This window comes from Lottia gigantea (genome assembly GCF_000327385.1).
Source record: "Lottia gigantea unplaced genomic scaffold LOTGIsca_35, whole genome shotgun sequence".
In the NCBI taxonomy this organism is placed as follows: domain Eukaryota; kingdom Metazoa; phylum Mollusca; class Gastropoda; family Lottiidae; genus Lottia; species Lottia gigantea.
In genome coordinates this window covers 2,213,864-2,233,964 of record NW_008709190.1, presented here as the reverse complement: position 1 = coordinate 2,233,964, position 20,101 = coordinate 2,213,864, and the positions used below count along the sequence as shown (strand labels likewise).

At 31.8% G+C, this 20,101-nt stretch overlaps 1 protein-coding gene across 1 annotated transcript in view; it reads right to left on the bottom strand.

Moving 5' to 3' along the window:
* Positions 1–489: 489 nt before the first annotated feature.
* Positions 490–20,101, bottom strand: part of LOTGIDRAFT_216980 (hypothetical protein) — a gene marked incomplete at its 3' end in the record, with an annotated part of 60,463 nt that continues 40,851 nt past the window's right edge. Inside the window, exons 33-40 of the mRNA XM_009058746.1 lie at positions 19,891–20,014; positions 17,090–17,177; positions 16,693–16,805; positions 6,467–6,581; positions 5,364–5,530; positions 4,054–4,179; positions 3,170–3,278; positions 490–615 (exon numbers count right to left, since the gene is read on the bottom strand). Coding sequence (XP_009056994.1) covers positions 490–615; positions 3,170–3,278; positions 4,054–4,179; positions 5,364–5,530; positions 6,467–6,581; positions 16,693–16,805; positions 17,090–17,177; positions 19,891–20,014 — 968 coding nt within the window. The remainder of the gene's footprint in view (positions 616–3,169; positions 3,279–4,053; positions 4,180–5,363; positions 5,531–6,466; positions 6,582–16,692; positions 16,806–17,089; positions 17,178–19,890; positions 20,015–20,101) is intronic.

Here is a 20,101-nt window from a genome sequence, read left to right as displayed (position 1 = left end):
TTCCAGTGGAATCGATTGGTAATTACTACAGAATGCTTCTTGGTAGAGTCTGTTCCCTGTGGTGTAGAGCTATACCGAAGCAACTATGAATTCAAAATCTAAGTAATATTACTAATCATCAATTAGTACTAATCTTGCTAATGTCAACTGTCAATAAAAATTAATATCTATTTAATAAGCAATATGACAAACATCAATATAGCACTTTCAATATCAAGATAGCATAGCTAAAAAAAAAAACATTAAAAAATTATACATTTGGAAGCATGCATGCATTTTACATAATTTTGTATTTGTTTCATTCTTGAAATCAAAAATGTTCCTTCTTCTGTAAGGTATTCCTTTCCAATAGTTCTACTCTTTGATAACCAAGGCTAAAACTCTGTTGTATTTACAAAACTAATTACAAAGAGAACATATAAATCAAGACAGCTATATTACGTGCTGAAGTATCACAATTGTTGAGATTTCTCTATATGAGAGATTCAACTATTTAGCAATGGTTTTACCGTAGAATTTACGATTGAGTAAAAATATGAGAAGATTAACGTTGACTTTGGCTTTATTAAACATCTTCATCACAGCCACACCCTCATATTGTAGCTGGAGTAAATCCTGGAATAGACCAATAATTTATATTTCACTGGTTTTGAACAAATCTTTACTGATGGGTCACAAGACATATAAGTGAAGATGATTTATTCTAGTTCATCAACCTTTCGATGCTGATCCAGATTAAAGCCCACAACCACCATTTATTAAATGTAATCAAGCAAATGACTTCATGAAATGAACCAGATCTCTAATTGACTATTCTACAGAACCCCAGGGCATTATGAAACTCATACATGATCATTATTTAATATTACTTAATCAGTCATTACTGCATAAACTCAATTCGAAAATAATAAAAAAAGGGTTTGTTTTCGAATGTTTTAGGACATAAAATTGAAGGTGCTCCCTTTGCTAAAAAAATTTAAAATTAGACTCAATTTTTTTGAGGTAATTTTGTTGATTAGTCTTTTTTGTTACAGTTGCCAATTGAGATTTTATCCTTATATTAAGGATTAATGACTGCAGTCCTTTGAAATCAAATCTTTTACAGATCACTTGATATCAATTAAACTAGGCTTCCCTTTACATAGTTCCTATCAAGGTGACATGGTCATATTTTCCTAGTGTTTTATCTTAAATTAATCTTATTAAATTTATCTTAAAATAATTTTGATATTGTATCCTATCAAAAACTCATTTCATTTTATGGAGGTAAAAAAATTCTTCCTTGAACTGTCATGCTCCTGGATAAAAGAGTCTGAAATGTAGACACATGTTCATTGAGCTGTCAAGTCCTATTAATTCCAACTCATTAATGACACAATTTTCTGCCCACACCAAGCTTAGAGGCAGAAAAGATCAAAAATATTATAGATCATTAAGCAAAAATATTAATATTTTGCCTTAATGTGATTAGTTTAGACACTAATTTGTAAGTTCAATCATATTTTGTCTATCATTTACGAAAATATGAAAGAAATTTGTTTACTAAAACCAGAAAATGATAAATGTACTGTATATAACAATTTCCATGGCAATATCTGAGGCTCAACAATGAAAAAGAGAAATGGAAAATAAAGAAATTTGCCTAAAGCTAAGATTCCATATACGCATCATGCAGACATAAATGGCCCTTGCGGATCCCTCATGCGTCAAATATGGTTCCATATGTGCGTGAAACGTATGCGTTATCTTTCTTTTGACGCACGGACTTCTAGACAGATGGATGCTTTGGTGCATAAAAAAGACAGGGAATCCCCACAAAATACGTCACATTTGGGAGATCTCCGAGCGGAAAGGCGTCAGGATGCTTCAAAAATCGCTGCACCTGGCGATTTTTTTTTTACGCATGACAGAGACCACATGACGGATACCGCTTCCGCATATATGGAATCATACCCTCTTAAACCAACCATTTTGATTTTTAACGTATGACGCGTATATGGAATCTTAGCTTTAAAGGGGAATTCTGCTCAAATAAATTGAATCTCTTTAACAAAATCTAGAGAAATGTATCCCTTGACTTAACTGAAAGTGTTACATACAAAAATCTTCTTTCTGAGGTCGAATATTTTTTTGAGCTAAAATTTATGAAAATTAAAATATACCAAAATCTAGAGTAGCTTAACGTATTTGGAAGTTTTTAACTAAAAAAATCCTCCCATAATTTTTTAACGCCAAAACTATTTAAAAGGCATGAGTAATCTTTTTAAATTTGTTATGCATTTTGGGAGGTTTATGAAAACTACTGGAATATAATCAACATGAATGCCTAATTATGTCTGCTACATATTCTAAAGGATTCAACTAAAAATATTGAGTCTTAATGAAACCCAACACCAAAACTAGATGAAGCTGCTTAATTTTCAAGTTTTTTCCGTTTTTAATTAACACTTTAAAAACAAATTCAGGTTGATCAAGTAGATACATAAATGAATATTTTCCGGTATAATTTAAGCCATTTTTGATAATGAAAATTTTTCAACAATGCCCCTTTAAAGGAATATAATTGCTTGGTCAACTGTTAAAGTTGAATTCCAGACAGTTAGATGTTAATATTTGCTGTTCCCTGCTTTATTATGTTGGTGGTGAGCTTTAATCTAATCCAATGAGGTAATTAGGCCAACACTAAATGTATATGTTTCTGTGAAAAATCAATGTCAAGAGATTTGGCCAAAGACCAGCTGGTATATCTTCTTAGGCCTAATAGTTATCCTTGTTAAAAAAAAAGTTGTTTCTTTCTTTCTGTTTTACCTGAATCATTTTTCTCTGGCCAACTCTGACGACCAGTCATCAAAATCATCTGTTGATCAGTGTTTCTCAGAATACTGACAGATGTGGCGCCAGACAGGAAACGCTTACTCTTCTAGACACCTGATACCACCTTCATTATGAAATACTTACTCAGTTATGTTTGATATACTTCCTCATGTGAAAAGTTTATTAGCTGCGACCAATCTTTTGCCAATATGTTGTTTTGGATTTTGAATTTCAGGCTTCATTTTACGGTACGATCGTAAATGGTTTATTTAATAGATTGTAACTTTCATGTCACAATTCAAGCTGCCATGATAAGATATAAAGACAACATGTTGAGGTATCGTATTGGTCTTACCTGGAAAACAACTTCCACTTTATCCATACTAACCCCCATAAATTTAGCATTAATATCAAACACTCCAGGGTTCTCAGTTGCAGCTATGTCAAATAATACGTTTTTAAACCTGAAAAAAAACATCCATGGCAATCTAAAATTATTAAACGGAAGCCGGCATAAAAGTGGGAAATTATACTCCACAGGGACATGAGCTTTACAGAAATATAACAGGAGATATAACGAAATCTAAAGGCTAATTATTTCAATTTTTATTAGAAGAATATTAGAGGGATAGTCCTAATTCATTTTGACTCAAAAACTAAGACCAATATAATATTTAATTTATGTATTGTACCAAGAATAACTATTATATGACTACTGTATTTTAAGATGACTTCATTCAATAAATAAAAATTTTGCCATAATTTAGTTCCAATTGTCAAATTTTGTCATCTGTTCTAGTTTTTAAGTCTTCAGAAGAGAGATAAGGAAGAAATCACACAAAATTATGTCTGTTAGAGGAAGTATTACTCTCATATCTCACTGAAGGTATGTTCACTAATGATCACTGTATTCAAATCATGTTGAGAGTATGTAGATTTTTGTACTCAAATCATGTCGAAAGTATGTAGATCATTGTATTCAAATCATGTTGAAAGTAGTATGTTGATCATTGTATTCAAATCACGTTAAAAGTATGTAGATCATTGTATTCAAATCATGTTGTAAGTATGTTGATTATTGTATTCAAATGTTGAAAGTATGTTGATTATTGTATTCAAATCATGTTGAAAGAATGTTGATTATTGTATTCAAATCATGTTGAAAGTATGTTGATCAAAGTATTCAAATCATGTTAAAACATATTCAATAAACATAAAAGAGCAAGTGCTAATACTTACTGTGTTGTTGGTAATCCTTCTATTTCTAATATGACACCTTTCTCGTGTAATCTGGCAGCACTGTAGTGTATAGAACCTTGTACTTTCTTTTTATTAGATTTATCTTGTTTTTTAAACAAACCAACTCTTTTATTCTTCCTAATAACATAACATGTAGAATGTTATAAGTATAAACATGTATTCGTAACATGTTGAAAGTATTGAACTCAAATCATGAAAGAATTCAAAGGGAAATTCCGCTTTTTTTGTTGGCCGAAATTTTTTTTTTGCTCAAATTTGTGAAAACTATACACCAAAATCTAAAAAATGTATCTGAAAGTTCTAACTAAAGAAATCCAGCTGTTAATCTTTAAACGCCAAAAATATTTAAAAACATTACGTAAGGTTTTTAAGTTTGTTATGCTGTTTGGAAGCTGTTAGAAAACTACTGTGCAGATTTGAGTAAAATAAATGCCTAATTGTAGAGAAATATGTCTTTTACGTATTCTAAAAGGTTTCAACAAATAATATTGAGCCACCATTAAAGCTGCACACCACAACTAGGACAAACTACTTAATTAACAATTAGTACTCTCTGTTTTTAATTAACCCTTTAAATCAAATTCAGTTTGATACAAAGATATTAATAGCATAATTTAGAAATATTTTCAGGTATAATTTACAAATGTTTTTGATAACAAAAACGTTTTACCAAAAAGCAGAATACCCCTTTAAGTTTAACCATGTGTCATTGGTTTCAAATCAGATTGAAATACTGTACTCAAATTTTGGAAATGACATGAGTTTCTTGTTCTTCTTTGCTGCACTTATTTGAGATAATAAAGATGGCTGCCATGCAATGAAGAAAATATTGCCAAAACAGCCACATTTGCCTTCTTCTTTTTAAATTCAAACAAAGCTTTTATGTCAGCCCCTCTTACATGCATCACTGAGGGGAAAGCTTGTTGAAAATTGTACACATATATGTAGAAAGTATGTAGATCACTGCAAGCATGCAGGACTATGCACCATGAAAGCTAGATGTACATTGCTCTCAGGTTTTTCACCCTATCACAGGTTTTCTGTAGGTCTGTTAGCTCTACAATATTTTTGACTAAATAATTGATGAATCAAAATGTTATTAGATCAACATTGAAACTTAAAATAAGACATTTGATTGATAAATACTAACGACATTTGCATTAGAAGACAATATAGTTCTGAAAATTGTTTGTTTTATATACGTTGTAAAGGACGAACAGACACTGGCATACGTTGTTTGGTTAACATGATTCCTCGTGATAAAACATTATAAAGAAAGAGACACTTACTTGCCAGTTTGTTGTAAATTCTGTAAACAAGTTTTAACATATTGATTATAGTAATCAATCTGAGACTCAAAAAATGTCCTCTTTTCATTCAAACTCTTTATGGTGGTTTTCAACCTCATTAATTCTTGCTTTCTGTTATTTCTATAACGTCTTTGGTTTCTTATATCCTGTGGGGGGTATAAAATACAACTAATGAGGACAGCTAATTTAGGCATTATCTGTACACATATGCCATACTGTTCAGATGCATGGGTTCACGATGATGGGCCAACCAATACAGTGAACAATAAGGGGAATTTACTAACGATTAGCAACCAATAGCCTTCTATTTTTGATGTACACAGTGATTAATTATTCATTCAAACAACAAGGCACTTTTTAGCGTATCTGCTCCTCAGATTTAAAAATACAAAAAATGAAATGGAGTTTTAAGTCCTATTTTCCTAAATCATGTGGGCTAATGAAGATGGGCAATGCCATGCAGGGTGCAATGAGGGAGAAATTTTGCCAGGACATTGGCATTAGCCTGCTCTTTTTCGATTTCCAACTGTCAAGGGATCTTTAATGTGCACAGCCTGTAGCACACAGGGCCTTGGTTTATTGTCCTATCCAAAGCTTTACCATGTCAGCCCCTCTTGCCTGCATCACTAGCAGGGGAAAACTGGGTTGAACAAACATGGAAATGGAATCGAAAAATCCGTAGATATATCTTTATCCATACTGGGGTTGAACACCCGATCTTTATGTTTACGCAATATTTTACCTGGCAGACGACAATTTAATCGGATTCAAATTAATCAAGTGTATGAAATTTTGGATTTAATGTTACACAACAAATTCAGAAAACAGAAGTAGGTAATTTGATTTAGCTTATTTATACTATAAAGTAGTGTCAGTCTATTGAGAGAATTATCACAAGAGCAGACATTGTTATTTGGTTAAAGAATTTAGAAGGCATTAAAAAGTCTTAACGTTACATGGCTACTGTCATTTTGATTCCATTAACTACTTCATAACCTAAATGACTTGATCACGATAACAAATGGAGGCAACGAAATAAAAATGCCACAGGATTTAAATCAATATAAATGCAGTAACTATACCTGAACAACAGCATTGACTAAATCTTGATACTTATTCTTCTTACTAACCATACCAGCTAATTCTAATGTTTGAAGATTTTTACGTATTTTTGTCTTCATTGTTTCTAATGGTAACCTAGAAGATATAAAAACACGTTCAAATACGCTCATTTCAGCAAGCATTTGGTCAAACCAGAAACTTTCGACCAGTATTCTCTATGGCTGTTTACACCAGTACTGATAAGATAGGACACAATATTCGTGCTAGTTTTGGGGTTTTTTTTAAAGCTTGAAGCCATTTGATTGTCAAGAATGATATTAAGTGACTTTGTTAGTATTAGGTAGGGATGGCCATTTTTTCTAATGCCCATTATTGTACTGTTGTGGTGCAAATAGCCACAGCCATCAAACTACTTGAAAAACAAAGGACCTCCGGATTTTCATTTTTGGAGGTCACAGGGGGTAATGTGTTTTGAGTTCTGAAATCAATGCAAACTGCCAATGTTCTCAATTGATGCTCATTTTTGGTGATATACCTACATACCAAGTTTTATGAAATTTGCCGAAAATACAAGAGCTATTACAATTTCATTATTTATAATATGGGGTAACCTGAGGGTAAAAATCTGAAATTGACTATTTCTTTAATCATTTTTCATTACAAAAAGTTGACATTTTCGATATTAAAGATTACATGGAATAATAAAGGTGTTATTTTTTCCAATTCTTGAAAACTGCTCAAATTCTTACTTGATCTTTATTTTTTATAAATAATATATCTACACACATTTATGAAAATGAATTGGAAGATATGGGAGAATACAGCGTTCAATATTCTGAAAGCACTCAAATTCAAAATTAACCTTCATTTTAAGTATAATAATTTCACAAATTTGGTCAAAATTGGATACAAAGGTTTGTAAGGTAGTACCAACATACAGATGGACATGGGTGCAGACAGTTTACGTCAACATAAATATATACTATACCAGTAGTTGTATAAAAAGTACTTAAGTATGTAATCTTTGAGAAAATACAATTTCCTGTTGACAGACAAGAAAGTAATTTTTATATCAAATCAAACAATAATGTCATTTTCAATTCTACTTCTTCATATTTTCAAGTCGAATCTGTCTGCAGTGTTTTTAAAAAACATAATTTTAATCATTGTTTAATCAATGAACTTAACTGTTAGTATTTTATTATGTTCTTTTCCACATATCAAGCTATCAGTCCTCTCGCCGACTTTTTAGTAGATTGTAAAATGACAGCTTTAGTTCTGGATATTACCAAATGGCAATAAAAGGGATGTGATATGTATGGCAATAAAAGGATATGATATGATATGTATGGAAATAAAAGGGATATGATATGTATGGCAATAAAAGAGATATGATATATATCTCAATAAAAAGGGATATGATATGTATGGAAATAAAAGGGATATGATATATATGGCAATAAAAATGACATATGTATGGCAATAAAAAGGATATGATATGATATGTATGGCAATAAAAAGTATATGATATGATATGTATGGCAATAAAAAGGATATGATATGTATGGAAATAAAAAGGATATGATATGTATGGCAATAAAAAGGATATATGTATGGCAATAAAAAGGATATGATATGTATGGCAATAAAAAGGGATATGATATGTATGGCAATAAAAAGGGATATGATATGTATGGCAATAAAAAGGATATGATATGTATGGCAATATTTCTTCAATCAACAAAAGGCTACAAAAATCCATCACAGACATTTATGGCTTTATTTATTATTATAAATGTTTTTTTTTTATATTAAGTCTTCATTTAATTATATTTATCAATTCCTGTTGTTAAGTGTTTTGGAACAATGCAGAAATCACAACAAACCAAAAAAACACATGCATCTGTTAAGGACAAATGAATGTCGCCTTTTGGTGAAAAGAAACTTAACTTTTAAGTGTGCTTTAACAAAAACATGAAAACACGCAAGACATAAAAGATTTTTAATGGATTTTTACTTTTTTTCTATTTCCAGAAAAATATACCATAATAAGATAATGTACTATTTAATCAACAATAAATAAAAAGTGCTTTTCATTGCAGAATATATTGAATTATTATGTGTATTTCTAAAAAAGATCAAAAAGAGTAAATCAATGATATAGAAGTATACATCTTATTTTCTGTTTCCAATCATGTCATGCATTGCCAACAGCAAAATTTTACTGAGAAAACAGAATTTTGGCCAATTCTTTTACTTTTTTCATTTTTTCAGTGATTCACAGAGGACTTCATTCTATTGTTTCATTCAACTATGCCAGTGATCCAAGGAAATCTAGATTAGAGAGCAATGCCTTGAGTAATCAGGGTTGCACTCGATTAAAGTTCTGAACAGGTTCCGTCAGTTCCAATTCTGCCCTCATTTGAACAGTACCAAAGCGGAATATATCATTCAAAATTTTTCTTCTATTCCTTTGGCCGCCATTTTGAATTCTGTGTACTATTTTTTCGGCACACATGGAACTCTGTTCCAACTTGTTTTATTGAACGTCCAGTTGAGTCCATGAATCCTGAACGAGCACAACTCGCTAATCGAGCGACCTCCTGGTTCAGCTACATAACTCCAAAAATTTCCTAGCTCTATTTTCTATTCTTCAAAACAGTACATGTAAACTTAAAATGTGTGACAAAATAATTATTAATCTTTTTTTTTCTCTTTTTTTTTTGAAAAATGACAGCTAGATATAAAATATTAAGTTTCCTGTTTTTTTTTTAATTGCAGGATAATATTCCATAATAAGATAAAGTTGTTTTTAATGCAAATTGAACAAAAAGCCATTTTCCTTGTAGAATTTAATGAAATAATGCCATCATGTAATGAGACTCTAAATAAGTAACCCACTAAAAATTTTTTGTCTTTTCTCTAAGTAGAACATGTACAATAATCTGAAGAACAACTTAACATAGAAATGTTAGATATGTTGTTGACTTGACAACTATTTAATGTTGTTTTTTAGGAAATATTTGATAATATTTGTTAATGTCATTGCTTTATCAATAGTTTATAAGGTAGTTGACCCATGTTTAAAGCTTATAGCTTCCAGTTTATAACCGTAGAATAATTCAAATAAAGTCATGAAAAACATAGTGACAAACAATATGTTTACAAATTACAAACATTCTAATGCTTGTTAAGGGACAGATGCGCCATTTTGGAGGGTTAATTTGAGTCTTAAATATATGTCAATAGACTAAAAATGTACATAATTGCTTCAAATATATCTCAAACTAGGAATTTCTTTTCCTATTTCTATAGGTGTCTTTTCTATGACAGTATCTCAGAAAGACTAATCTTTTTAACATTCAAACGCAGATAATTCTGGAAAGACATTGATTTGAAAGCTCAAATTTCAACGGTGAGCTGTGAATACTATTACTGATTGGCTTAGCTAAAAATTTTCTGTTTCTGAGGTATGATTGGTCAAAAAAATGGTGCATCTGTCCCTTTAAAGGCTATACTCCTCGTTGATAACTATGATAATTATTTCACATATCAACTTGACTTCTATATCCAATGTAGTTAGCTATGTCTTCCCTGATGATTTTAAAACATACCTTTAGCTCTTTGCTAACACATTCCTTCCTGATGAAGATTTTAAATTAAAATGTGTATTAGCAGCATCTTTCAGTTAAAAAATATCTACAATAATATACCCTACATGAGACTATTGAACTTTTGGCTGCGCACGCAGTTTTAAATGGCTGATGCTAGATCAGTTTCGCTAACAAAATATTTGATGGAACCGGAGACATGACATTAATGATGTTGGGAGAAAATGATGGTATGACTAAACTACAAAAATATTCATCTTTCCAAATATCAGCATCTTTCAGTAAAAAATATCTACAGTAATATACCGTATAATTGTTAATATAATTCGCAGGAATACATCTTCCTTACATCCATACTTGTTTTATTATGACAATATTTCTCCTTCAATTTTAGTTTAGGGCCTACTGTTGTCCTCTGCTGAAAGTCGAAGATCATTAGCAAAGTGATTGGTCAAAGGTCACATTTTCATCCAATCAAAACCGGTTAATTTGATTTTATGCTTGGTTGTTTTTTTACTATTCTATATTTAGGAACAGCTTAACCTTGTTTACCTCTCATGTATAATTGCACTGTAAATATTAGATTTGTCCACGCATAGTTACGAGGTGAACAGATTTTCTCAACACCAGCACTGTGCACTATTATCCAATTAAAAGGAAGATTAAGTGTCTTGGTATTTAAGTTATCAGTTTCCAATCAGGAAGCCAGCGACAATGAGGTTCCAAGTAGTAGTTAATGTAGATAGTTTTAATTATAGCTAAATGGTAATGACACTGGTATTAACACATAATAACACTTCAGTTAACTAACATTGTCTGCTGGCATTTACTGATCCAGATATTAACCGGGATATTGTAACTTTAGTGGTTTGTTCAACCACATAAAATTTATCCATTTACACAATGATGTGATTGAGTCAACATTAACAGTTACTAAAAATTATCCAATAAAATTTCAGAAATGACTCTGTTGCTTAAAGGCCATGTTTTGCTATTTTTGGGGGTTGATTTAGGTCTTGAATATAATATGTCAAAATTCTTCAGAAGTACTCAAACTGCACAGAAATTGTAATATCCCTTCAAAAATATCTTCAACTAGAAATTTCACTTTTTATTTCTTAATTTGTCATTCCTATGTAATATGGAGTCATAAGAAAAAGTAGTCTTTTAACTTTCAAATGTAGATAATTCTGGACACACATGGATTTGAAAGCTCAATTTCTCGGTTATGAGCTGTGATTACTGATTAGCTTAGCTAAAAGATTCAATTTTCTGATTGGTCAAATATATGGTAAATCTGTGGTTTTAAACACAGTTTATTGAAACTTTATTGAAAGAAGACAAACAAAATAAATCTATTAACACAATTTCTATGAAAAAAAATTCTGAGTGATGTTTTATGGCAAGGGTTTTCAACCTAAAGGTAATTACCCTGAAGACTAAGATAAAAATATTTACACTTTTAATATATAGTTTCTTAGTCTTTGGACCAAAAATAATGCAATAATAATGCAAAAATCAAACAAAAATATATTGGGCTTTTTAACCTGTCCTGTCCAGCCTCTGATGGATATTTTGTCAGCTGGAGTAGAGTAAGAAGAAAAAGACCCTGTAAAATGGGGATTTTCCACACCTTCAAAGATGCATTTTCTCTAACAGAATATTGAATTACCTTTAAGATGATTGTAAATTAGAGTTGGGCATCACCGTAACTTTCGTTTTGTAAGTATCACCTGACTCTGTGACTTTTTAACTTTTGGCTGCGCATGCAGTTTTAAATGACCAATGCTAGATCAGTTTCGCCAAAAAAAAACCTGATGAAACCGGAGACATGACATAAATGGTGTTGGGAGAAAATGATGGTATGACTGAACTACAAAAATATTCATCTTTCCAAATATACCTGGGTTTTGCAGATCTGAGGTGTCTAAAAAGGTCTATTTTGTCTGTCTCTACACCAGGCGACATCTGTCCAAATAGCTATCAGAGGCTGAAATAAAGACAGATATTCCGGTCTATGTTTTAGGTATCCATTTAACGGAATTAAATGTCTTTCGTACTTGTTTTACATGATGAAATTTCCTGACTGTCCTCTTGTAACCAGACGTCAGTTTATTTCTATATTTATTTAACTTAAACATAATCATCTTTTCATCATCATGATTTAATTTACTATACTGTATATTCTCTATAGACTCGTTAATTCTATAATTCCTTACCACAATCTGGTAATATAATCCCTTGTTACTAGCAGTAAATTTCTGACTTATTGTAATTAACCGCATTTCCAGTGAGAATTGTAAAGTAAAACCGGTACGCCCCCTATTGCCGAACGAAATTAAGCTGGCTTTTTGCCTTACCACTGGTTTAAGCCGGATTTAAGCTAACTTTCAGTTGGCCCCCAATAAATTGCTTACAAAAAGAGAGGTTTTGGGTTCCCAAACCGTAAGAGTTTGGCAATTTGCCCATTGGAGCTTATAGCTGGCTTTTTCCTCAGTGGAAACACTGTTATAGAGTCACATACAGGTTAAAAGAACCATCAAATTAGCTAAACCTATTCATCAAAATCTAGATTTATGTGTCACTGAGCTATTTAAAAGGTTTATCTATCTTTAAATTGGTGCTGGATAGCCAATTAACTGATTTGAGCAAAATAAACGCCAAATTGTAGAGAAATATGTCTCAGGACTACTTATACTGAAGGTTTCAACTATGAAAGACCCAAAACTAAAACTAGTTTAAACTTAAGAAGTAGTGAATTCCATTTTTCATTATTAGCCCTTTCAAAACAAAATCAATTTGATCAAGAAGATACATTCAAATAAATAGCATTTTCTACAGAATTTCTCACGTATAATTTTCAAAGTTTAAGGATGGGTTCCCTTATTTTCATTTATGAAAATGAAAATGCTAATACTTATATGAATAGAAAGGTGTTCTAATGACTTGGAAAAATACCAGTTTGTCTCAGATGTCCATGATTAATTCATATTTGGCTAAATTAGTAGAAAATTACCAGCAGAATTCCAATGAACAACTGATCAAGAAAGGTCAAAAGGTCTGTACATACAAGGACATTTATGATTGGTTAAAATTCTTAAGTTATAAGAACATCGTGATATGATTAAGAATAATTTATAATTCATTAGAAACACCAATTCATCAAATAAGGAAACCCATCTTTAAGAAAGATTATTATAACGTAGACCATGAGTAAATTAAATGAAGTAGAATTTACATGGGAGAAGATAAACTAATTTTTAAAAGGGAAATTTTTCAAAAGCTCTATAAAAGTTTAATGAAAAAAGATGTATCTAATATATATCTTTAACATGAAAACAGCTGGATACCAATTTGTTTGATTAGAATTCCACAATTTTTGTAACAAGCTGATAATCTTAAGTACATTTTCATTATGAAAAAACATGAGGAAAGGAAAAACAACAACTTTGGATTAAATAAGTAAGAACTTTATCTTAAAGAACTAAAGTACTGCAATGTACTAAAGTACTATGTTATATGTTAACAACATCTCGACAACACACCTGGGATACAAAATTTTTGTACTGTATTCAAAGGCAACAGTTGAGTATCATGTTGACAAATGTTTCCAAGAAGATGTGGATTTTGGAGGGAAATTCATAAATATGGAAGATTTGAAAATATATTGTTAAGGCATCTAACATAATTATGCCTAGACGTAAAGCTAAGAAGAAAGTTTGAAAAAGGACACAGGTATACATGAGAGACCAGCATAGGGTCCGCCATTGTCTCCTGACACCATGCTGCCATGGCATCTTCGCAAACATGTTTCTCAACATGTAACCAGTATAAATGTCAGTGTATACAGAACTTTAGGATCACAAAGTACTTTTCTACCAGCTGGTCATCGGCCAAACCTCATGGCATTGATCTTTCCCAGATGATCCATACACTTTACAGCTGGGTGGATTACGACCGTCACACGCTGACAAAGATTAGAACCCACGACCACCATTTGTTGATGAAACCAATGTAAAGAACCAATGCTCTAATCAACAATAAAATAAATACTGAACTAGCATAGAGGAGATTAAGTTTCTTCGACAATCCCTTGGTATTTCCAGATCTATAATCAGCATCTACATATTGTTGATTGTTGCCAAGTCACTGACCATTTGACCACTGAATAATATCAAACTGACCATAAACAAGAGGATTTATTTATAGTAGGTAATTTGTCTGATATATCTGACTTCTGGTAAAAAGAAATCTAATTTATCAACTCCATTCTTTAATGTCTACTGGACTTATTAGTGTTTTTAATTATTTACAAACTTGTCTCATTAGTGATGTTATTCACTATTCTGAAATACAGTGCAAGCATGATTTATTCCCCTTTTTTTGCCTCCAGTCCAGCTAAAGAAGTTGGGCAAATCTGTGAAATATGCAATATTGGGGGAAAATTCGCCAGAACATCTGAATAAGACTTCTCTCTTCCAAGATCCATTTTATTAACACATTGAAAATTGAAATGATAAGGAAGATCTGAGATGGTTTGAGAAGAAATGAAAATTTAGCACCATCTGAATATGACAAGAAATGAAAATTTAGCACCATCTGAATATGAGAAGAAATGAAAATTTAGCACCATCTGAATATGAGAAGAAATGAAAATTTAGCACCATCTGAATATGAGAAGAAATGAAAATTTAGCACCATCTGAATCAGAGATGAATTGAAAATTCAGCACCATTTGAATGAGAAGAAATGGAAGTTCACCTCCATCTGAATTAGTGAAAAATGAAAGTCTAGCACCATCTGAATTTGAGATAAAATGAAAATTTAGCACCAGCTGAATTTGAGATGAAATGAAAATTTAGCACTAGCTGAATTTGAGATGTAATGAAAGTTCACCACCATCTGAATTTGAGATAAAATGAAAGTTTGGCAACATCTGAATTTGAGAAGAAATTTTGGGACAGTCTTAATTTCAGATGAAATGAAAGTTCAGCCCCATCTTAATTTTAGATGAAATGAAAGTTCACCACCATCTGAATTTTCTTATGAAAGTTCAGCTCAATCTGAATTTGAGTTAATCAAATTTGATTTGAATGGTCAATGGAGAGGTCAATGTTTTCAATGAGTCCACTCAGGCTATAAACTGAAGTGAGACAAACACTTTGTAAGGTCCAATATATGAAGAAATGAAAACCAAATATATTTGTCAAAACAGATTAACCTTGTTATTTTCATATCTTAATAATTAGATTTTTAATGAGAAATTTTCTGTTCATGAAGAAAGTTTCTATACAGTCTTAATTAGAAACGACTCATTAACTGTCAGTTTTAATTAATATCTTCAGCCATGCAAGTGATAATAAAATTGTCAAAATTGTCCAAAGACGACAGTTAGTAGATATTAAATTAACTTGGCTTGTCAATGATTTTTTTTTCAAAGGGATTGTACAGACTTTGTCTCATTTTTATGTGTATCACGGACACTGATAGTATCAATTTGCAACGTTCCAATTTTCAGTCAGACATCTGTGGTTCTTACAATCCATTAAAACTAACTGTTTGATAATGTCACTTGTCACGAAATTTGTTTTATCACATAAGGTCTTTGAAAATTAGTGTCATCATCAAACACTTAGTTTTAGTGGAATTGCATAAACCACAGAAATTTGAATGGTCCAAATTGATACTATCAGTGTCCCCGATACACATAAAAGTGATAAAACCTCTTTACAATCCCTTTAACGAGGCTGACAAAACTTACTTAATGGCATAACCAAAGTAATTGAACAGTAAATGGTAATTTTCTTGACACCATTGCTATCATTGCTGGCACAATATATCGGTGAATTGATGTATCGCATTATGACACACTACGATAAGCGTATCAGATTGTGAAGTTGTGTATCGATACTTGACGATGCCTCTCATTCCATAAAAAGAGGGAATTTTTTTTTAAAGGAATCACATGTATTTTCTAAATGAATTGACTGAACTTGTTGGTAACTTTTAAAGACAATGATAATAATCACTTCTATCAACTACATTACCAAACATCATATTTATAAAGGTATATATTAATATATATTGAAGCTTTGAAGTTAAACTGGTTTTAAATTCATCCCATTACAGTTACCCAATATGGCGATACATATCATATTGCGACCCTTGTATTGCATTACGTATCGTATCATGACAAGATTGGCGATACCCAGAACTAATTGCTATGTGATTAAGAGTCAATAATTTAGGAGAAACATAACCATAAATAACATTCAAGGAGCCTTAATTCTCAATAGCATCAGTCTCACAGAAAAAACTTGAGTGATGTTATGGGATTTTTTATCATTCATCCCCTTTTTTTCTGTCTCAATTTTCAATCACTTAATATGTTAATTCGTTAACGACAAATTTGGAAATTCATACTGCTATACTTCATAGACTGTTATATCCATGTTGTTTATCTCTAGATGGTAGTAAGGAATACGCGTGTTATACACGCGCACATACAGTTCCAAACTGAGTTATTTGTCAACATCTTTTGATGTAGGTCATTGCCTAATAAGGTTTCTGAAAAAATCTCTGAAAAAAAAAGTAGTACCAGGTTTTTCTCAACAGATTAAATTAGCAATGCTTACCTAGTATCACCTAAAATAGATTCATGACGTTGTATTTTGCCGTCTTTTTGAGATTGCTGGGCTTTCCTATCTATCATATCTCTTTTCTTGACTAAAGCTTGATGTCTATCTTCCTGTTAAAGGGAAGGAAATAAAACGGTCAAGTACTTGTTGAGACTGGTCCATTTTGTTCGGCAGCCACCTGCTGAGAGATCCTTCAACACCAAAAGTCATTGGCACATGAGACCATTATATAATCATATCATCTTCTATATTCCTTGTACCTTGAGGAAGTCATGGACAAGTTGTTTAACAAGGACATAAGTTTGGGGTATGAGGAGAAATGTCAAAATAAGTGCAAACAGGAAGTGGTTTTTTAAACCAGTGTTATGGATCACTACAAGACGACTGATCTTACCTGTGCCTGTGAGGACTCAATATCTAATACTTTGACTAAGTCATCACCTTGTTGACAAGCAATTACATCCACTATCATTCTTTTAGTTCTGAAACAGCAGAATTCAATTCATCATTATATCATCCATCTTTACAGTTCTATGATTGTAATTACCAGTTGGGTGTTACCAACTATTCTATCAGTCACAAAAACCTATTTCAAATGACTAACCTTAAGACATTTAATTTCAGAACCAAGGTCAGGTGGTTAAAGGGATTGTAAAAATGTTTTGTAGTGTTTTATGTGTATTGGAGCCATTTATGGCCTCTATTTGCATCAATTTTGTGATGCCTGCATTTATAGAAATGCTTAACTCTATTTTAAGTAACTATCACAAAATCTGATTTTGAAGGGACAGGTAGGTCATTTTTTTCCACCAATCATACTTAAGTCTCAGAAATAGGAATTTTTTTAGCTTAGCCAAACAGTTATGTGTGTCCAGAATTATCTGCATTTGAAAGTTGAAATGAGGAGTCGTTATTTTAAGATACCCTGTGTTATATAAAAAGAGGAATGAGTAAAATTTCTAGTTTGAGATATTTTTAAAGGAATTATGTGATTTTGGTACATTTCTAGTACTTCTGAAGACTATTTACATATATTCAAGATTATAATCAACCCTCCCAAAATGGCGCAGTTGTCCCTTTAATACTATATATAGCTACATAATAAAACACTAAATTAATGCTATCAGTGTCCACATAATTAGTAACGAAAACCTCTATACAAATCCTTTGAGAAAGCTTGAGAAAGATAAAGGCATTGTTTATCTCCTTTGAGTCTTCATTGAACTCTCCATAAAAATAATCCTAAGGTCCATTATTTGGCTTCTATAGACAAAAGTGTATGGCCTCAGACCTAATTCAATCCACCTTAATACTTTCATATGTGTTAGTTTAAACCAGGTTACACATCTTCTTTTAGTAGGTAGATTATTATAATTATTGTAATCATGTTCAATGGCTGTCTATCTTATACCTATCTCACATTATCCTATCCTTAAAGGGATTGTAAAGAGGTTTTCTAAATTTTTTATATGTATCAGGGACACTGATAGCATCAATTTACACCATTCCAATTTTCAGTCAGAATTGTGTGGTTCCCTGAAAATTGCATAATTCCTTCAAAAATGTTTTTTCCTATAAAATTTTTATGAATGTCTTTTCTATATATCACAGCCTCTCTACGCAGATAATTCTGTTATGTTCATATAGATTTGAAGGCTCAAATTTCTACATCTGTGAACGCTATTACTGATTGATTTGGCTTAAAAATTCCCATTGCTGAGACTATGGAACGATTGGTAAAAAAATGGCGCACCGGTTCCTTGAAGAAAGAATGACAGGAAATTACTAAATCATGATGCTTACAGCGAACTGTCACAAATGACGAATCATGATGTCATCTCTGTCACATGAAATAGGAAGTCTGATAAATCTACTCTCAATAACTCAATGTGATAAATTTAAAATTTTTTAAAACCTAAAATTCAATTAGTAAAACAATCTTGAGAAACACCTAAAAGTCTAATGTGAATTAATAGGCCACAGGAAATATTTACTGATTTATAGGGATTTGGTTTTCTAAATCAGCTATCAGTAGCCCTTTTCAAAGTCAAAGTATGATGTCCCGTTCTCATGCATTTATAAAAAAAAAAAAAACCATGGTGGTATTATAAACATCACTTCAATGCCAATATTAATATTTTCATTAATAGTTTTGACCGACGATTCCAAAAAATTGATTACATCTGCATATGAGAATGTTCATTAAATGCTAAAACTGACAATGTACCCTTTTTAGTGGGATTGCAGGCTTAAAGGGACATGTAGCCATTTTTATCACCAATCATACTTTAGTCTCAAGAACGGGAATTTTTTAGCTAAGCCAATCAGTCACTGTGTTCATAGCCCACCTTCGAAATTTGAGCCTTCAAATCCATGATATATAGAAACGACATATATAGAAATAGTGAGTAAAATTCATAGCTTGAGATATATGTGAAGGAATAATGTGATTTTGGTACATTTCTAGTATTTCTGAAGACTATTTACATATATTCAAGATTAAAATCAACACCCCAAAATGGCGCATCTGTCCCTTTAAGAGAGGATAATTTCAATATGAAAGAATGGTAAGATTATCTGATCAATTGGTAAATTTGAAAAAACTATTTTTTACCAGGATAACTACTTAAGATTCCCAAGGATTCGGTCTACCGGTGGTCCTTAGTTAAACCTCTTACACTGATCTTCCCAGATTATCAGTACTAATTTACAGCTGAGACTAACTGGGGTGATGAGGACAGATGAGTGTTTTAAGTTCAACAAACTTTCACACATAGACTGAAAACCACCATTTGTTCAATGTAACCAAGCAAATGATGTCAGGATTTTGACACTCTAATCAACTGCGCTACAGCCTGCTCCTTAATACCCATGGAAAGGAAATGAATGGAGTTTTAGTTCTAATATTTTACTCTACACATAATTGGGCTAATGAAGACTGGCAATTCAATACTGAGCATTGAGAGAAAGTTTGCCAGAAAATCTGTCGAGGAATCAGCGCAGCCTGTAGCACACAGAGCCTAGGTTTATTGCCCCATTAGAATGACTAGACCCTTTTTCCATGTTAATCCCTCCAGTCTGCATCACTGACCTATGTCAGGATTGAACCCTGGATCTTCAGGTTAGCAAGCAAGCCACTGAACCACAGTAGCTCAATACACAGGAGCAGAATGAAGACATACAGTATAACCCTACCTGATTAATAAAGATTTCATATCAGCTCTATCATCTTGTTGTACATCAAATTTATTAGACAAAGTCATAGAGATTTCAGTTTTCGCCAACTCCTGACGTAAATCTTCATTTTGTGCTTCATCACCTGTGATACTTGTTCCTAAAACAGAAATAAATTGGAATTTTTTTTATTAAATTGAGATTCCAGATGTGTAAGAACCAAAAGGTGCAA